Source organism: Camelus ferus, chromosome 2 (genome assembly GCF_009834535.1).
Source record: "Camelus ferus isolate YT-003-E chromosome 2, BCGSAC_Cfer_1.0, whole genome shotgun sequence".
NCBI lineage: Eukaryota > Metazoa > Chordata > Mammalia > Artiodactyla > Camelidae > Camelus > Camelus ferus.
In genome coordinates this window covers 10,627,679-10,641,123 of record NC_045697.1, presented here as the reverse complement: position 1 = coordinate 10,641,123, position 13,445 = coordinate 10,627,679, and the positions used below count along the sequence as shown (strand labels likewise).

General features: G+C 41.9%; 1 protein-coding gene across 9 annotated transcripts in view; it reads left to right on the top strand.

Moving 5' to 3' along the window:
- PROM1 (prominin 1) overlaps positions 1-13,445 on the top strand; it is a 113,758-nt gene that overhangs the window by 51,218 nt on the left and 49,095 nt on the right. For all 9 annotated transcript variants that reach the window (XM_032494396.1, XM_032494405.1, XM_032494414.1 and 6 more), the window contains exon 4: positions 5,725-5,930. In XM_032494396.1, the coding sequence (XP_032350287.1) occupies positions 5,725-5,930 (206 nt within the window). The remainder of the gene's footprint in view (positions 1-5,724; positions 5,931-13,445) is intronic.

Here is a 13,445-nt window from a genome sequence, read left to right as displayed (position 1 = left end):
ACACACATCAAAGAGGATGAGCCAGTCGCTCCCTGGTGCCAACAACTGTTCTTAGTACCGTGGAAAGCAGCTTCATTCTTGAATGCCACTGGCTTCATTTATATCTTCCAAGCATGTTTGTCCTTCTCTCTGGGCAGAATAAAATGATTGTAGCTTTTATATTTATATTAAAAATTAGCATGCCATTAGCAGTCCAGCCTGAATGCCAGTTAGTTCTGCCAAAAAGTGGGTGGGGCAGGAGGCTGTGCTTTTTCTGTGTCCAAGCCTTGGAGGACCAGGTCCTTAGACCCTGAGGCAACTCTGAGCAGCCTGTCCAGCATGAGCTCGAGTTGGCTGCCACTGTCCATGGCAGGATTCTTAGTTGGACCAGTCCTTTGTGGTTGGCTTGGTATTAGACCTGGAGTTCCTGTAAAATCGGGGACCCCCCCCCAGTTCCTGATTTCCTTTCCTTCTTAGGATAGTGGATAAAAACTTTTGGGGTGGAGGTGAAGTGAGGAAAGGAGACAGAACTGGACCCACGTGAATGAACTGAATCCTACCTTAGATGTGGAATAGGGTCACATTTTCCTGATAGCTAAGGAAGAGGGACTTGGTTAAGCAGAGGCACCGAAGAAGCCAGGTCCCCTTGGGAGGGGAGCTTTCTGATTGGTGTTAGTCAGATAAATGCTGGGTACATTGAGTCTGTGTCCCCCAAAGCGGACCCAGAGTCAGGGATTCCAGGGCAAGTCATTTATGCGGGAGGTGCTGGGAGCACTGGTTGGGAGGTGGGAGGTGACCCAGGGGAGGAAGGGTCACTATAGAGGATGTGCCATTCCACCACCTGCCCCAGGGGGCGACAGAGCTCATCCTGTGGAGGAGATGCAAGACACCCTGTAGGACACCAGCCTCCGGATTAGCCCAAGGGAGGGTCAGAGAGCTGAGGTATCTATACTCCAAGACCCAAGAGGCACTGGTTAAGGGCTGCTGGGGGTGGGGGACAGTGCTAATCCCTCTGACCCCTGACCTCCCATGGCTCCTGAAGATGCCTTCGAGCACAGATGGCAGCAGTAGGAAGTCTGAGGAGGCACACTGGCATGGTTAAGGCTGGGGAACATGGGTGGACACCAACAGCATCTCCTATACTGGCCGGTGCCCACTGGCTCTAATACGTGCAGTGGGACAGGTGAGATCTGTCCAGGTGAGTGGCCGTCGGGGGTCCCCTCAGCTGTCCTTGTTCTGAGCTCAGTCTCACCTCCTGGTGAGCCTTGGGGGGCCGAGGAGCCTGGGCTGAGAGTCAGCGATCCTCTGCCGGGCGCTCTTTTTATGAGCTTTCCTCATGAGGAAGTTAGGAAGCAGTCAGCCGTACAGACCTCTTGTTCCAAGGGGTGGGCCTGACTTTGGAAGGGAAATGGGACTCCTTTTCCCAGACCCACCTGCTTCCTCCACTTCAGCTGAGTGTGAGAAGTAGTACTTCAGGATTCTGGGCCTCTTCTACTCCCATTTTCTCTCTTTTGTGTAATGTATTCATTTAATCAGTATTAAGGGAGTACTCACTGGAGGCCATGCATGGTAGGGGTGCAGATGTGTGGAAGGATGGTCTTTATCCAAGAATCTGCGGCTGGTGAAAGGAGGCAGTGGGGTAAGACATGTAGATGCGTGGATGTCATGGGCTGAACTGTGCCCAAAACGCGTATGTTGACGTCCTAATCCTCTGTACCTCAGAATGGGATTGCATTTAGAGATGAGGTCTTTAGAGGAGTAATGAAGTTAAAATGGGGTCATTAATCCACTCTGACTGGGATCCTTACAAGAAGAGGCAATTAGGACACACACACAGAGAAAAGAGCATCTGAAGACATAGGAAGCATGATGGCCACCTGCAAGCCAAGGGGAGAGGTCTTAGAAACTAACCCGGTCAACGCCTTGATCTTAGACTTTCCGGCCTCCAGGACTGTGAGAAAATAAACTTCTGTTGTTTAAGCCACCAAGTGAGTGGTACTTGTTACGGCAGCCCTAGACGACTGACACAGTAGAGCCGGGGGGCAGCCCAGAGAGAGATACACATCATATAAGAAGTTCTGATAAAGGCTGCTTTGCCCAACCTCACTCGTGCTGCAAGTCATGGGGTAGGGATTCGGCACGTAGTAAATGGCAGGCCATCGTTCCAGGTGGAGCTTCGTCGGGGGCAGGCACAGGGCTTGGGACACAGCCCCGCTGCTTTTTCCAGGTGGGTTCGCCATGTTTGGAACTCACCCTACACGTTTGTGAAAGACACATGCCTTGGTTCCTTGTTTCCTGCCCTCCTAGAGGGTAAGCTGCTTTAAGTGTGTAAGTAAGTGTGTAAGAACACACTCTCCTCCCCCCAGTAAGGGAGGTATCTTTTGGGATCTCAGAAAGCATTGAGACAGGAAGCAGTACGAGATAGTCCCTGACCGCGTCATTGTCTGAGGCTCCCGGGAGTTTAGGGCTGAAGATGATGCTGACGTGCGTTATTATTACTATTATTATTACTGATTGAGCTTTACTCCGGCAGACACTTCCACCTAATATATGTTAAATAGTACATGCCAAGTGCTGAGAACAGAATAATGCACAGAACATGCATCGCCCTCATTCTGTCGCCATGGTAACTCAGGCTCAGAGTCGCATTTTAACCATGCCAAGACCTGTCCCCCAGAGACTCCTATGTAGTTGGTCAGGGTCGGCTGGTTATTGATACTGCTCAAAAGGTTCCCGGGGGAGTGGTAATGGGAGATTAATTGGAGCACTGTCCCTCAATTCACTAGTGTATCTGATTGCAATTGGGCAGCTGTCATCTGCCAAGCCCCTGGTGGGTGCCCGGGAAAGAGCGGGGAGTGTGACTGTCACAGTTCTCCCTCCCCTGGGGCTGCAGCAGGCTCAGGAATCGGCCACAAGGGAGCCGTCACCCTAAGTCAGGTGAGTGCCATGAAGGGACAAGTGTAGGACTCCATGAAGGAAGGATTTACAGCAAACTCAGACATGGTTATCAAGACAGACTTGCTGGAAGAAGCAACGTCCAAACTTAGACTTGAGTTTCATCAGGGGAGCAGTGATGGGAATAATGTTCTGGGTGAGGAGGTGGCAGGAGGGAGCCCAGAGTGAAGAAGGGGAGAGAGCATGACGCTTCCTGGGGACTAGACTGGTCAAGAAGAACAGGACGTGCAGCCGGGCAGCAGAGGCCCACGTGGAGGAGTGTGAATTCCACGTGGTGGGAGCCCCTGGGATGCTATTCAGCAGGGGAATGCCCCATCAGAGCTTCATATTGGAAAGGGCACTTGGAAGGTGGTGCCTTGGGCTCTGGGGTTCTAGGCAGCCTGCTGATTCTCTTTTACAGAGACCATGTGGTTAGTGCATTAAGCATTTGTAGCTCTCCCTCCCATTCCCTGGTCCATGACTGATTAGCATATGATTAAGGACCTTTCAAGGAATCCAAATGTGAATTCAAACGTGAGCCTTAGAACTTGACTCCACCTGCAGCACCGTTTCTCTGATGAACACTCCTTTCACATTCCTGTCTGGTGTCCTCTCTCCCTTGATTTTCTCTGTGTCGGGTATTAATGTTCTTCGTGGTGGTTGATCACTCCAGTAACTTTTCTGTTTTCTCACTGCATGCTGCCTCTGCGGGCACAACGGCTTTGACTTCTACAGCCAGAAAACGTAGTCCTGACTCTGAAGGTAAAGTCCTGGCCGCTGTTTCACGTCGCTCTGTCTAAAGCCCATGAGTGGTGTGATGCTTTGGCCTGAACGCTCTGGTCACTGTCCTCTCCACTGTGATGGTTTTAAAATTACTTGTTTCTCTTTTGTTTCTTCCATCATCTTTCATCTTCTATTTCAGCTTTAGTGGTTCATGAAAGAATAGCCACCCATCTCGGCAAATTTAAATCTTGATCTCTTCAACACAGTCCACAAAGGCCTCCGGAGATCTTGGTATATCAGGAAATAACTGAGGTCCTTGCCAGACCTTGGCCAGACTTCAGCCTAGACGGGGACTCTGGAAATGACGTACCTTGTTCCTGACTCTGTTTGACCTCATATTTAGTCAGAAACATTGGGAAAGTTGTACATAAAACATAAAATTTGCATTTGGAGCTAAAGAGCACATTTAAAACGTTTTAATACACCTTTCTCTTCTGGGTTTGGGTTCAGTGTCTCGGGCTTCAGAAAGGATTTTAAATTCCTTTTAAAATAGTAACAGTTTTGTTTTTTTTTTAAGTAACGATTTAGAATATTTGCTGAGAAATGAAAGCAAACTAAGTAAGAGTTTGGAGTGTCTGGGGTTGGTTTCTCTATTAGCCAGTGATGTGAGTCCTCAAGGCCGGGTTACGCACCAGCAAATAGTGACTCTTCGTGGCCGCAGTGTCGGGCTGAGTTTAAGGAAGAGTGTGTAAGTGATGAAGGTGGCAAAAATTTAATCACTTTTTTTCTCCCTTTTTTTTTTTTTTTTTTAGCATTTTAACCTTAATATGGGAGTAGATAATACTCAAGGGCCATGTGCACCTGGCTTAATACTTACAAGCATTTGCCCACAGAGTTAGCTAATATTGATCGAATATTTGCTGCGTGCTGGGAAGTTGGCTAATTGCTGACACATTACATTATTTAATTAGCTGTCCTTTGCAATATGCCTGTGACATTAGTGCTAGCAATGCAGCGCTTCGCAGTTTAGAGAATGAGAAGCCCGCTGCTGGGATTTAATTAGGCCTTCTGACTCTAAGTTCAGTGCTCTCTCCCAAGACATCACATGTGCTTCTAGCAACGAGCCTTGGGCTTTGTTTCGCTTTGCTCAGCTTGGCTTCAGAACATATTGCTATCTAGCTGGCCCATAGCTGCAAACTGCCAACCTGTAATTTCCTATCATTCTTTAAAAATGTCTTGCTTTATGAAAACTGTGAGTAACTGCAGACATGGATTGGAACAAGAACAAGTTTTATCCAGTTGCATTAATTTTTTTTTATCCTGGAATAAAGCCAGGAAAATATGTTTAGGTCATGTGATTGTATCTAGCAATTGGGCCAGTTCCTAGGAACCTAGGAACCTAGGAACGATCTGAGACAGGCTGCCGAGCGCAGCCTCACTTATTAAGCATCTGCTCCGTGCCAGGTACTTGGTACGTTATTGCTAATCGCAGATTATCTGTAACGTTCACCGTGACCTTACAAAGTATATATTATTATTCCCAGTGTATGGATGGGGAAACTGAGTCACCTGTGATTCACATGTCTGATTCGGAAAGTCTGAGCCTTTTTCCTAAATGTAGATATATTCCAGACTCTTTTGCAACTAACTATGAATTTATCATTAATTGATCCAGTCCAAACTGCTTTGAATCCTTAATGATGACTATTAGTTCTATCTGGTGAAAAGCACCCTTGGTGTAGGTTATTCATTATGCAAGTATTCCTGCCAAAATTTGTCATGCCATTTAAACAAAATACCTTTGAGGCTGAAATTCACTTGCAGCTTGGCCTTGCATTTGGATATTTTCCTGGAAGTTGAAAGAATTTAGTAATGGCTTGGTCCCATGTTCTGATAACTCAAATGTCTGCTTCCTCTGTTTCAAGAAGGATCTTCAGAATGGATGCACACACACATACACACACACACTCCTTACAATTTAACTCATGATGGCAAATAGGTTAAAAAGCATGAAATGTGTACCCTGTGGAATGTTCTACGTGTGATTTTGTGTTACAGCATGTGCTGTTTCTTTTGTTTGACTTGCAGATTATCTACTATGAGATCGGAATTATTACCTGTGCTGCCCTGGGATTGCTGTTCATTATCTTGATGCCCCTGGTGGGGTTTTTCTTTAGCGTGTGTCGTTGCTGTAACAAGTGTGGTGGAGAAATGCACCAGCGACAGAAGAAAAATGGCACCTACCTTAGGAAATACTTTGCAGTCTCCCTCTTGGTGATTTGTATATTTATAAGGCAAGTAGAATCTTGGACAACAGCTGATGGTGTTTTAGGTCAATGAGAAATGTCTCGTGTTTTAACTGTTAAGCCCATGAGTTTGAAACAACAACCACCAAAAAAAAAAAAACAAAAACAAAACTAAAAACTAAAAAAAACCCCAAAACAGAAAAGAGAGGACAGAGATGCTTGTCCCAGGACAGCTCAAAAATATGTCACTTTTAAGCAGAAGTTAGCGTTGTAACCAAGCTGCTCTAGCTTATGTGATGAGCCAGCCCTTTGGTAGTTTTTCATTTGAAGACATCCTGATACACCTCTGGCCGCAGAAAGCGTTCACCTCCCAGAACGGCACCCCCTCCTCTGAGTAGCTCCCTAGAGCCAGGCAGCAGGCAGGAGGGCAGAGCAAGTATTTGCTAGTTGGTTTGTACATCGTAGGTGTCTTGAAGGACGGGTAGAGTCCCTGAATTTGGCAAATTGAGAATATTGTAGAATGGAATTAATTTTCTCATCATATACCCAGTCTTCTAGAATTTGCGATTAAGCTGAAATCCTCTCTTGAAGCCTGGAGTACGCTTCATGGTGTTTCTTCTGCAGCTCCTACTGCTGCCAAAAGTTTTCCAGTTGAGTGACAGATGGGACGTGCCCGGCTTTTAGGACAAGGATATTAAGTTGGGTCCAAATCAGGTTCCTTGGTTGAGGAGTTTGCGTCATGGTACTGGCCCTCTGGTTGGGATATTTGGTCCTCTCTTCACATTTCCTCATTCATTCAACTGATGTGTCAAATCCAGGGGAAAAAAAAGTGCCTATGACATGAATAATGCCTTAAGGAGACACAGAGACAGCGAGGAGAGGCAGTCAGCCTCTTCCCTGAGGTGTCTCTACCGCATTTCTCAGTAGCCGTGAGGAAGATTTTTCAAGTTGCTAAATAACTGATATTGGGGAGTTTAAGCAGAAAACAGAATTGAACAGAACAATTTAAAGTTCTAAAGCTCTAGCTGCAAACTCAAGAGGAAGAGTCTTTAAGTGTGGCCGCCAGTAGGGGCCTGGTAAGATGTATGCTGTCAGGGGGACCATTCAGCGGCATGCAGTATACCCAGGGGAGAGAGCACTGGCCAGCTCTAGATTTGCTGATATAAAACAGTCCCCAAGTGAGATGCAGTGAGACAAGCAGGTGGCAGACCCTGTGTAGAACACAGCGTCAGTGATTGAAAACAAAAAAGTCAGGGCACAAGCACTTTCTTACATTTGCACAGAGCACATGTGGAAAGATTGCCAGGACCCTGGCAACGCGGCGGTCCGACCTCTGGGAAGGAAACTGGTGGTCGTCTCTTTTAGATGACCTACCATGCTCAGCATTACCTGCTGAATTAGGTGCACTAAAAATTAACCCTGAACAACCGAAAAAATCTCCTCAGAAAGCAGAAGCTAATGCACTGCCGCTGATTCCAGGGAAGTCATTTTTTGAACAAGGGCATAACTTCTGCTGAAAATAGTCAAATAATAGACCTTAACAATATGCTCTTTAACAAATTACAACTGAGTGTTAGCTCATTTCACGCACCCTTGTTTGACCACCAGGGAGCTTTGTTGTGTGTGTTTTCTCTGCAAGATTGGGATGTGAGTGTCTCTCTCTCTACCCACCACCCCAACTCCTGTTTCCCTGTGTGCCTCTACCTCTGTCTCTCCGTACATAATTTGAATCTGTTTCTTCACTTTGCATTCTGCAAAGCAGCTTAGGATCAGGTTGATGGTAATTCCAGATGTCCCGTCTCTCTCTGCTTTGCATTTGAAATATTTTCAGGAATGCACAGAGGAGTAATTACCTTCTCCCCAACCGCCAGAGAAATGTCAGGTATAGCCCAAAGCCCCTTGTGCATTTCCTTTAAGCCTGAAACTTACATCCTTCATGCATCCAAAGACTTGGACAGCCATGCCTCTCCCTCCTTGTACACCATGGACATCAAAGATGAGGCTCAAGTGACAAAGTGTCATTTGAAAAGACTTGCCCTTAGGGGTTCTTGTCAGCATGATTACTTACTTAACAAGTTAATAGTTTTCACTTGATATAAATGCATGTGATGTAATTTCAGGAAAAGTCTTTATTGCATGTAGTTACTTATTTACCCAAATAAATGTTCACATATATAATAATAGGCTTTGAGGGTTATTTATTTTAGTGGAGCATATGTCCTGTATTAGGCTTCTATTTTTAAACTGGATTTTTATTCACATTACATATAATTATGCAATATACGCGTTATAGTTCACCCGGAACTGACTGCATTATTTTTATTAGGTTTTAGATACCAAAATATATGAAAGCTTCAATGTCAGAAAGAAACTTGAATGCTGTATGTATTTTTTATTCTTGAGAACTCAGACCCATCAAACAAATTTAGATAAGTTTTTTCTCCTGAGTCTATTTTAATTTAGAAAATTCTTAAATTTTCTTACATACACAGATGTGAGTCTGTAACCTCCAACACATTCAGTTAAGATATTTTCCCCCAACCAAGTAAAACTTACTAATTAATATCACAATTTTAAATTTCAGTATAATTAAACCAAATTTGATCAACCATTTGAGGCTAAGTGACACATTGACAACTAATTTATTTCACACAAAGCACTGAATTTATATATGAATTATAAATAGGCCTAAATAAGAGTAGTATTTGAGACTGTTTTGTTTACTTCAAATTCAGACTAGAAGTTTAAACTTCTTTGCCTTGAAGCTTTCAAATTTAAGTAGCTATTTTGATGTCTTCCTTCTTGAACACTTACTGGTTTGCAAGTATCTTCAAATCATGAGTTGAAATAATGTCTGTGTGTTGTTTGCAAGTAATCAAAACTAGCCAGTGAGAGTAAAGACTAGGCGAAAGCAAGGATTTCTCTATTATGATTAGATAGAAAGGAGAAGGAAGTTACGTCCCCACATCAGAAGATTAGATAAAATAAGAGGGGAAGGAATGCCAACAAAACCAGAAGGCAGAAAGAGGAAGAAAAGGAGGTGTTAACCTCCGGCTTATGTTGACCTCAGCAGAGATTGGATTCTGTTGACAAATAATCTTTGTATATGATTTTTTAAAACTCCGCTCAGAAGCCCACAGTAGTCCACTTGCCTTTTAATCAGGCTCAGTTCCAATTTGTGGCTGTACACTAAATGTTAGAATTAAAAATGAGGTTGGCTTTTAAATGAGTCTTGAGTACTCTAACATTTCATACGTTCTGTTTTCTTTAAAAATTAAAAAAAAATTTTTTTAATTAAGAAAGGCATAGATGTTAAGGAGAAAGCTTCCCTATATGTAGAATATATGTGGTCGTGTTCTCTCTGGGCTTTTCCAAAGGCAAGCTGTGGAATGTTTAATTCCACAGACATTGACATGTGTTTGTGTAAGCCTGTTTGACCATCAGCAGAAGATTACATTTCCACATCTCGCTGTGGATGGTTTACACAGATGTGTCTTACTCCAGAAAAAGCCAACTTTCCTTTGCACCTGTCATCACTGCATTTTTCAGAATTTCATAAAGGTTATAAGCAACGGTGAAAAGGAGAAGCCATGCATGCCTTTATTTCTCCAGTACAGAGGTGTTTCTAAGTTTCCAAGTGCGGTAAGTCAGCTTTTACTAATTACTGTAGTGAAAATTGAATCCCGGTCATTTTAGGAAGACGGCTGTTTTCAAAGTTCATTTATTTTTGTTGTTAGGATGTGATATCAATTCCTGGCTTGGTGGCCACAAGCTTCTAGCAAAGAAATTGAGCCAGTATGCCTTGAAAATCATGAGACTTTCTTAATGAGAGGGCTAGTTATTTAAAATCGATACTCAAATTGAAAAATTATTTTTAAAAAGTAAGAGACCAGTTACACACTGAAATTTATTTGGCTCTTATTGGCTAATTTCATTGTCAGTAGAAATTGGTACAACAAATTGCTACAAATTTTAAAGGTTTAGCTATACTCTTTAAAAACTTTAAATATTTACTTCTAAGTGTATATGAGAGCAAATTGGTCCGTCCATATAAAATATAGAAGATGTAGTGCTAATATATCATAAAAAAAGTCCTGTCTTCTGCTAAAATTTTCCAGGAAATTTTGTTGTCCTGCATTAAACTTGAAGGCTTTTCTGTCAAATGTGAGAGAGCTGAAAGTAGTTTGATTATCATTTGATTGAAATTTTATTCACTTTTTGTGTGAGGTGAATTTCTTTCATTCTCATATCCTAAGAGTTGATTGGTAGTTGTTTAAAAAAAACCCAAAAACATTAATTCACATAATTTTTTTTTTTGCTTTAAAGAGCATCAAATAATAGGGAATGTCTAAATCAACAGCAACAAAAAGCATAACTTTTTCATTTTCTATTTGTGTGTAAATAGCAGTGTTAAATTTGAGATTATAAATGGAGACCATCAATTTGTGTAGTATTTAAAATTTTTTTCTTTGATTTGTTGCTAATATTTAAAAACAGGAAAAAAAATTTAAAAATGAAAATGGGAGATTTTACATACAAATCCAGACTCCCAGATTTTTGTAAATAATTGGAAGATCCGGCAATACTGGTCTTCCATCGAGGTGGCACTTGCTGGAGTTGCAGAACATCTGGCGCACCCTATCTTTGCTCCCCCAGCTCCCAAAGGTCGGTACCCTACACTGTGCCCACATGCTTTCTGCCTGCCTCTGTGGGCTTTTGATGTTCCCATCTTTAATTTAAATGTAAAATTTACAATGAGCTATGGGTTTGAAAATCAGCTTTGAAAGTTGCTGAATTCTATCCCAGAATTCTGTTTAGTACAGTTTTTTTTTAATGATCTATGCTTTCATTTTAATTGGATTCATAACTGGGTAGCAGAAATGTGGGTCTTTTTAACTATGTTGCATTGAAATTCAGTGTTGTTTTGCAGCGCTGTGATGCTGTTCATTTATTTTACTGATTGATGATCTTTTGAGTAAAGGCATTAATTCAATAAAGGAACAAAGACAGTTTCTGACTTGGACACTCCGAACATATGGCTAATCTTCTAAATGGATCAAATGAAACAAAGCCCAGTCCTTAAACCCACATTCACTGATCACCCACCGTGAACAAGAGACCCTCAGTACCCAAAGTTGACAAAGAAGCAGTCAACCTTTCTTTTAGAGCAGTTAAACATAGGTGAAAATAAAGACAAAATAAGAGACGAAGTGAGAAATATCCCATCAGAACTTCAGGCGCGCCCTCTAGGAGTTCATGGCTAGGCGTTCTCCCATCCAGGTGGACTTGGGCCTGCTGTTTGCTTCCCAAGTTCACTTTGACTTCTTATGTGACAAAATGAGTCTGGAGCATGATGAATGACGAATAATTTGGACGTGATGGGGAGGAGAACAAGAGTCCCAGTGTGAAATCTTCTGGTCAGGTGGCGATCCTGACTTGGCATGGTATGGAATGTTTGAGATTTGGCGTGGTAAATAAAGCTCCAGGCACATTGCTGTGACTCAGCCTTTCCTCCCTACTGTTGACACTACACCAGACTCATTGTTTTGGGTCATTTGGCCTCATTTTGCATGAATGTATCATTTAATAACTCATTGCTCTGGTGTAATGTCAACCTCATAAATACCGATGCAGACCTTTAAGACTGACAAAAATGTATTCCAAGGTGGTCATTCTAAATGGCAATTTTTAAAGGTGGTCCTTGACACCCAAACTTTTAAAATAATCGTAGATACCTTGTGAACATCCATACCCCTCATCTTTGCAGTTTGAGAAGCACCGATCTAATCGAGTTTCTAGCTTTGTGATGCCAGGGAAACTCAGAGGGAAAGTGACTTTCTCAGGCTCACACAGTGTAAGTTAGTGGCACTAGAACCCAAGTCTCCTGTTTCTACCCTAGTACACGTCCCACTGCAACTTGTTAACCATAAGAAATATTGTTCACCATTGTGTAATAGACTTTTTAGGATTAGTTTGGAAAACCCAAAGCACTTGTGTAATACTGCTGAGGGAAAGTATGTTTTTATGAGAACAGCAATGAACTCCTTGGAATAACTCATTACCGAAACTGGGGTGAATGATTCCTCATTTACCCAAGACTGAGAGGTTTCCTGGGAACATGGGACCTTTGGTGCAAAAATGGACACTTGGCCACCCTGCTTGTAAATATATGAATGCATACTGCCTAAGATGTTGCTTTTGGTGAAGATGCAAAAGTATTCATATTCTGCATCAGAATTATTTTCCCCAAAGTTTCTTATTTGCAAAACATTTTTCTAAAAACATATTGACACCAATCATTGAGTGGTTATAAACTAACAATTTGTTGCAAACTAAATTTTGTTATTAACTTCTCAGGTAACATCTACAGCCTATGTGTTGAGTTTATGTGAGTCCCTGCTGCCATCTAGAGGCTAAATCCAATGAGGGGGGGCTTGGCAATTAGCAATTTTAAATGTAACTTTTTAATGTTTAAAGGCTTTGACATAAAAACAAACCAGTCGATCAAATTAATTGAAGTCAGTGAATTGTTGGTAATTAGTCAACATTAAGAGCCCTTAAGATCAAATGTAGACATTTCAGATGGTTCAAAAAATGTTTTTTATTTTCATGTAGAACTTTGCATGCAGGATGCCTTTCATGTAGTGTTTTTGAAACTCTTTTCCAAAGTATATTTTATATGGAAAGAAGTGTTCATATCATAAATACATAGGTATGAATTTCCGTGAAGTGAGCACAGCGATCCACCCCTCCCCAAGTATAACCACTGGCGTTTAGCATCAGAGTTGTGTTTGATTCTGTATTTCACGTGAGCTAGAATGACACAGTATGTACTTTGCTGTGTGTGGCTTCTTATGTAGCATTTTAATGCAAGATTAATTCATGTTTCTTTTCAATCTGGACGATACAGTAATAACAGACAATTATATTAACTGAAAACGTTAGAAAGCCCAAACCATTCTTATCATTTGGGTTTTTTTTTTTTTTTCAGTAACGGAAATGGATTTTTTGTGTATATTTATTTTTTAGAAGTATAGTCAGTTTACAATGCTGTGTCAACTTCTGGCATACAGCATAATGCTTCAGTCATACATGAACATACAGGTATTTGTTTTCATATTCTTTTTCACCATAAGTTACTATAAGATATTGAATATAGTTCTCTGTGCTATAGAGTATGAACTTGTTGATCTATTTTATATATATTAGTTAATGTCTGCAAATCTTGAATTCCCAATTTGTCCCTTCCCATCCCCTTCCTGCCTTCCAACCATAAGTTTATTTTCTATGTCTGTGAATCTAAAAAAAACAAAAGGCAAAGGAACTTATTTACAAAACATTTGGGTGTTTTTGCTGAGAGTCTTCTGTGAGGGAAGCAGAGCTACGCGTGTGGGGTTTGTGTGTGTGCTGCGTGGAGGGTGTGCACCTGTGTTCCCATCTGTACAGAAATGGGACTGTATTCCACACGCTGCTCTGTAACCTTTGTGACTTCTGTTTCCGCCATAACTGATCGTGAACATTGTTCGGTTTATAAGGCTTGTATTTAACAGAACAATGTCTCTT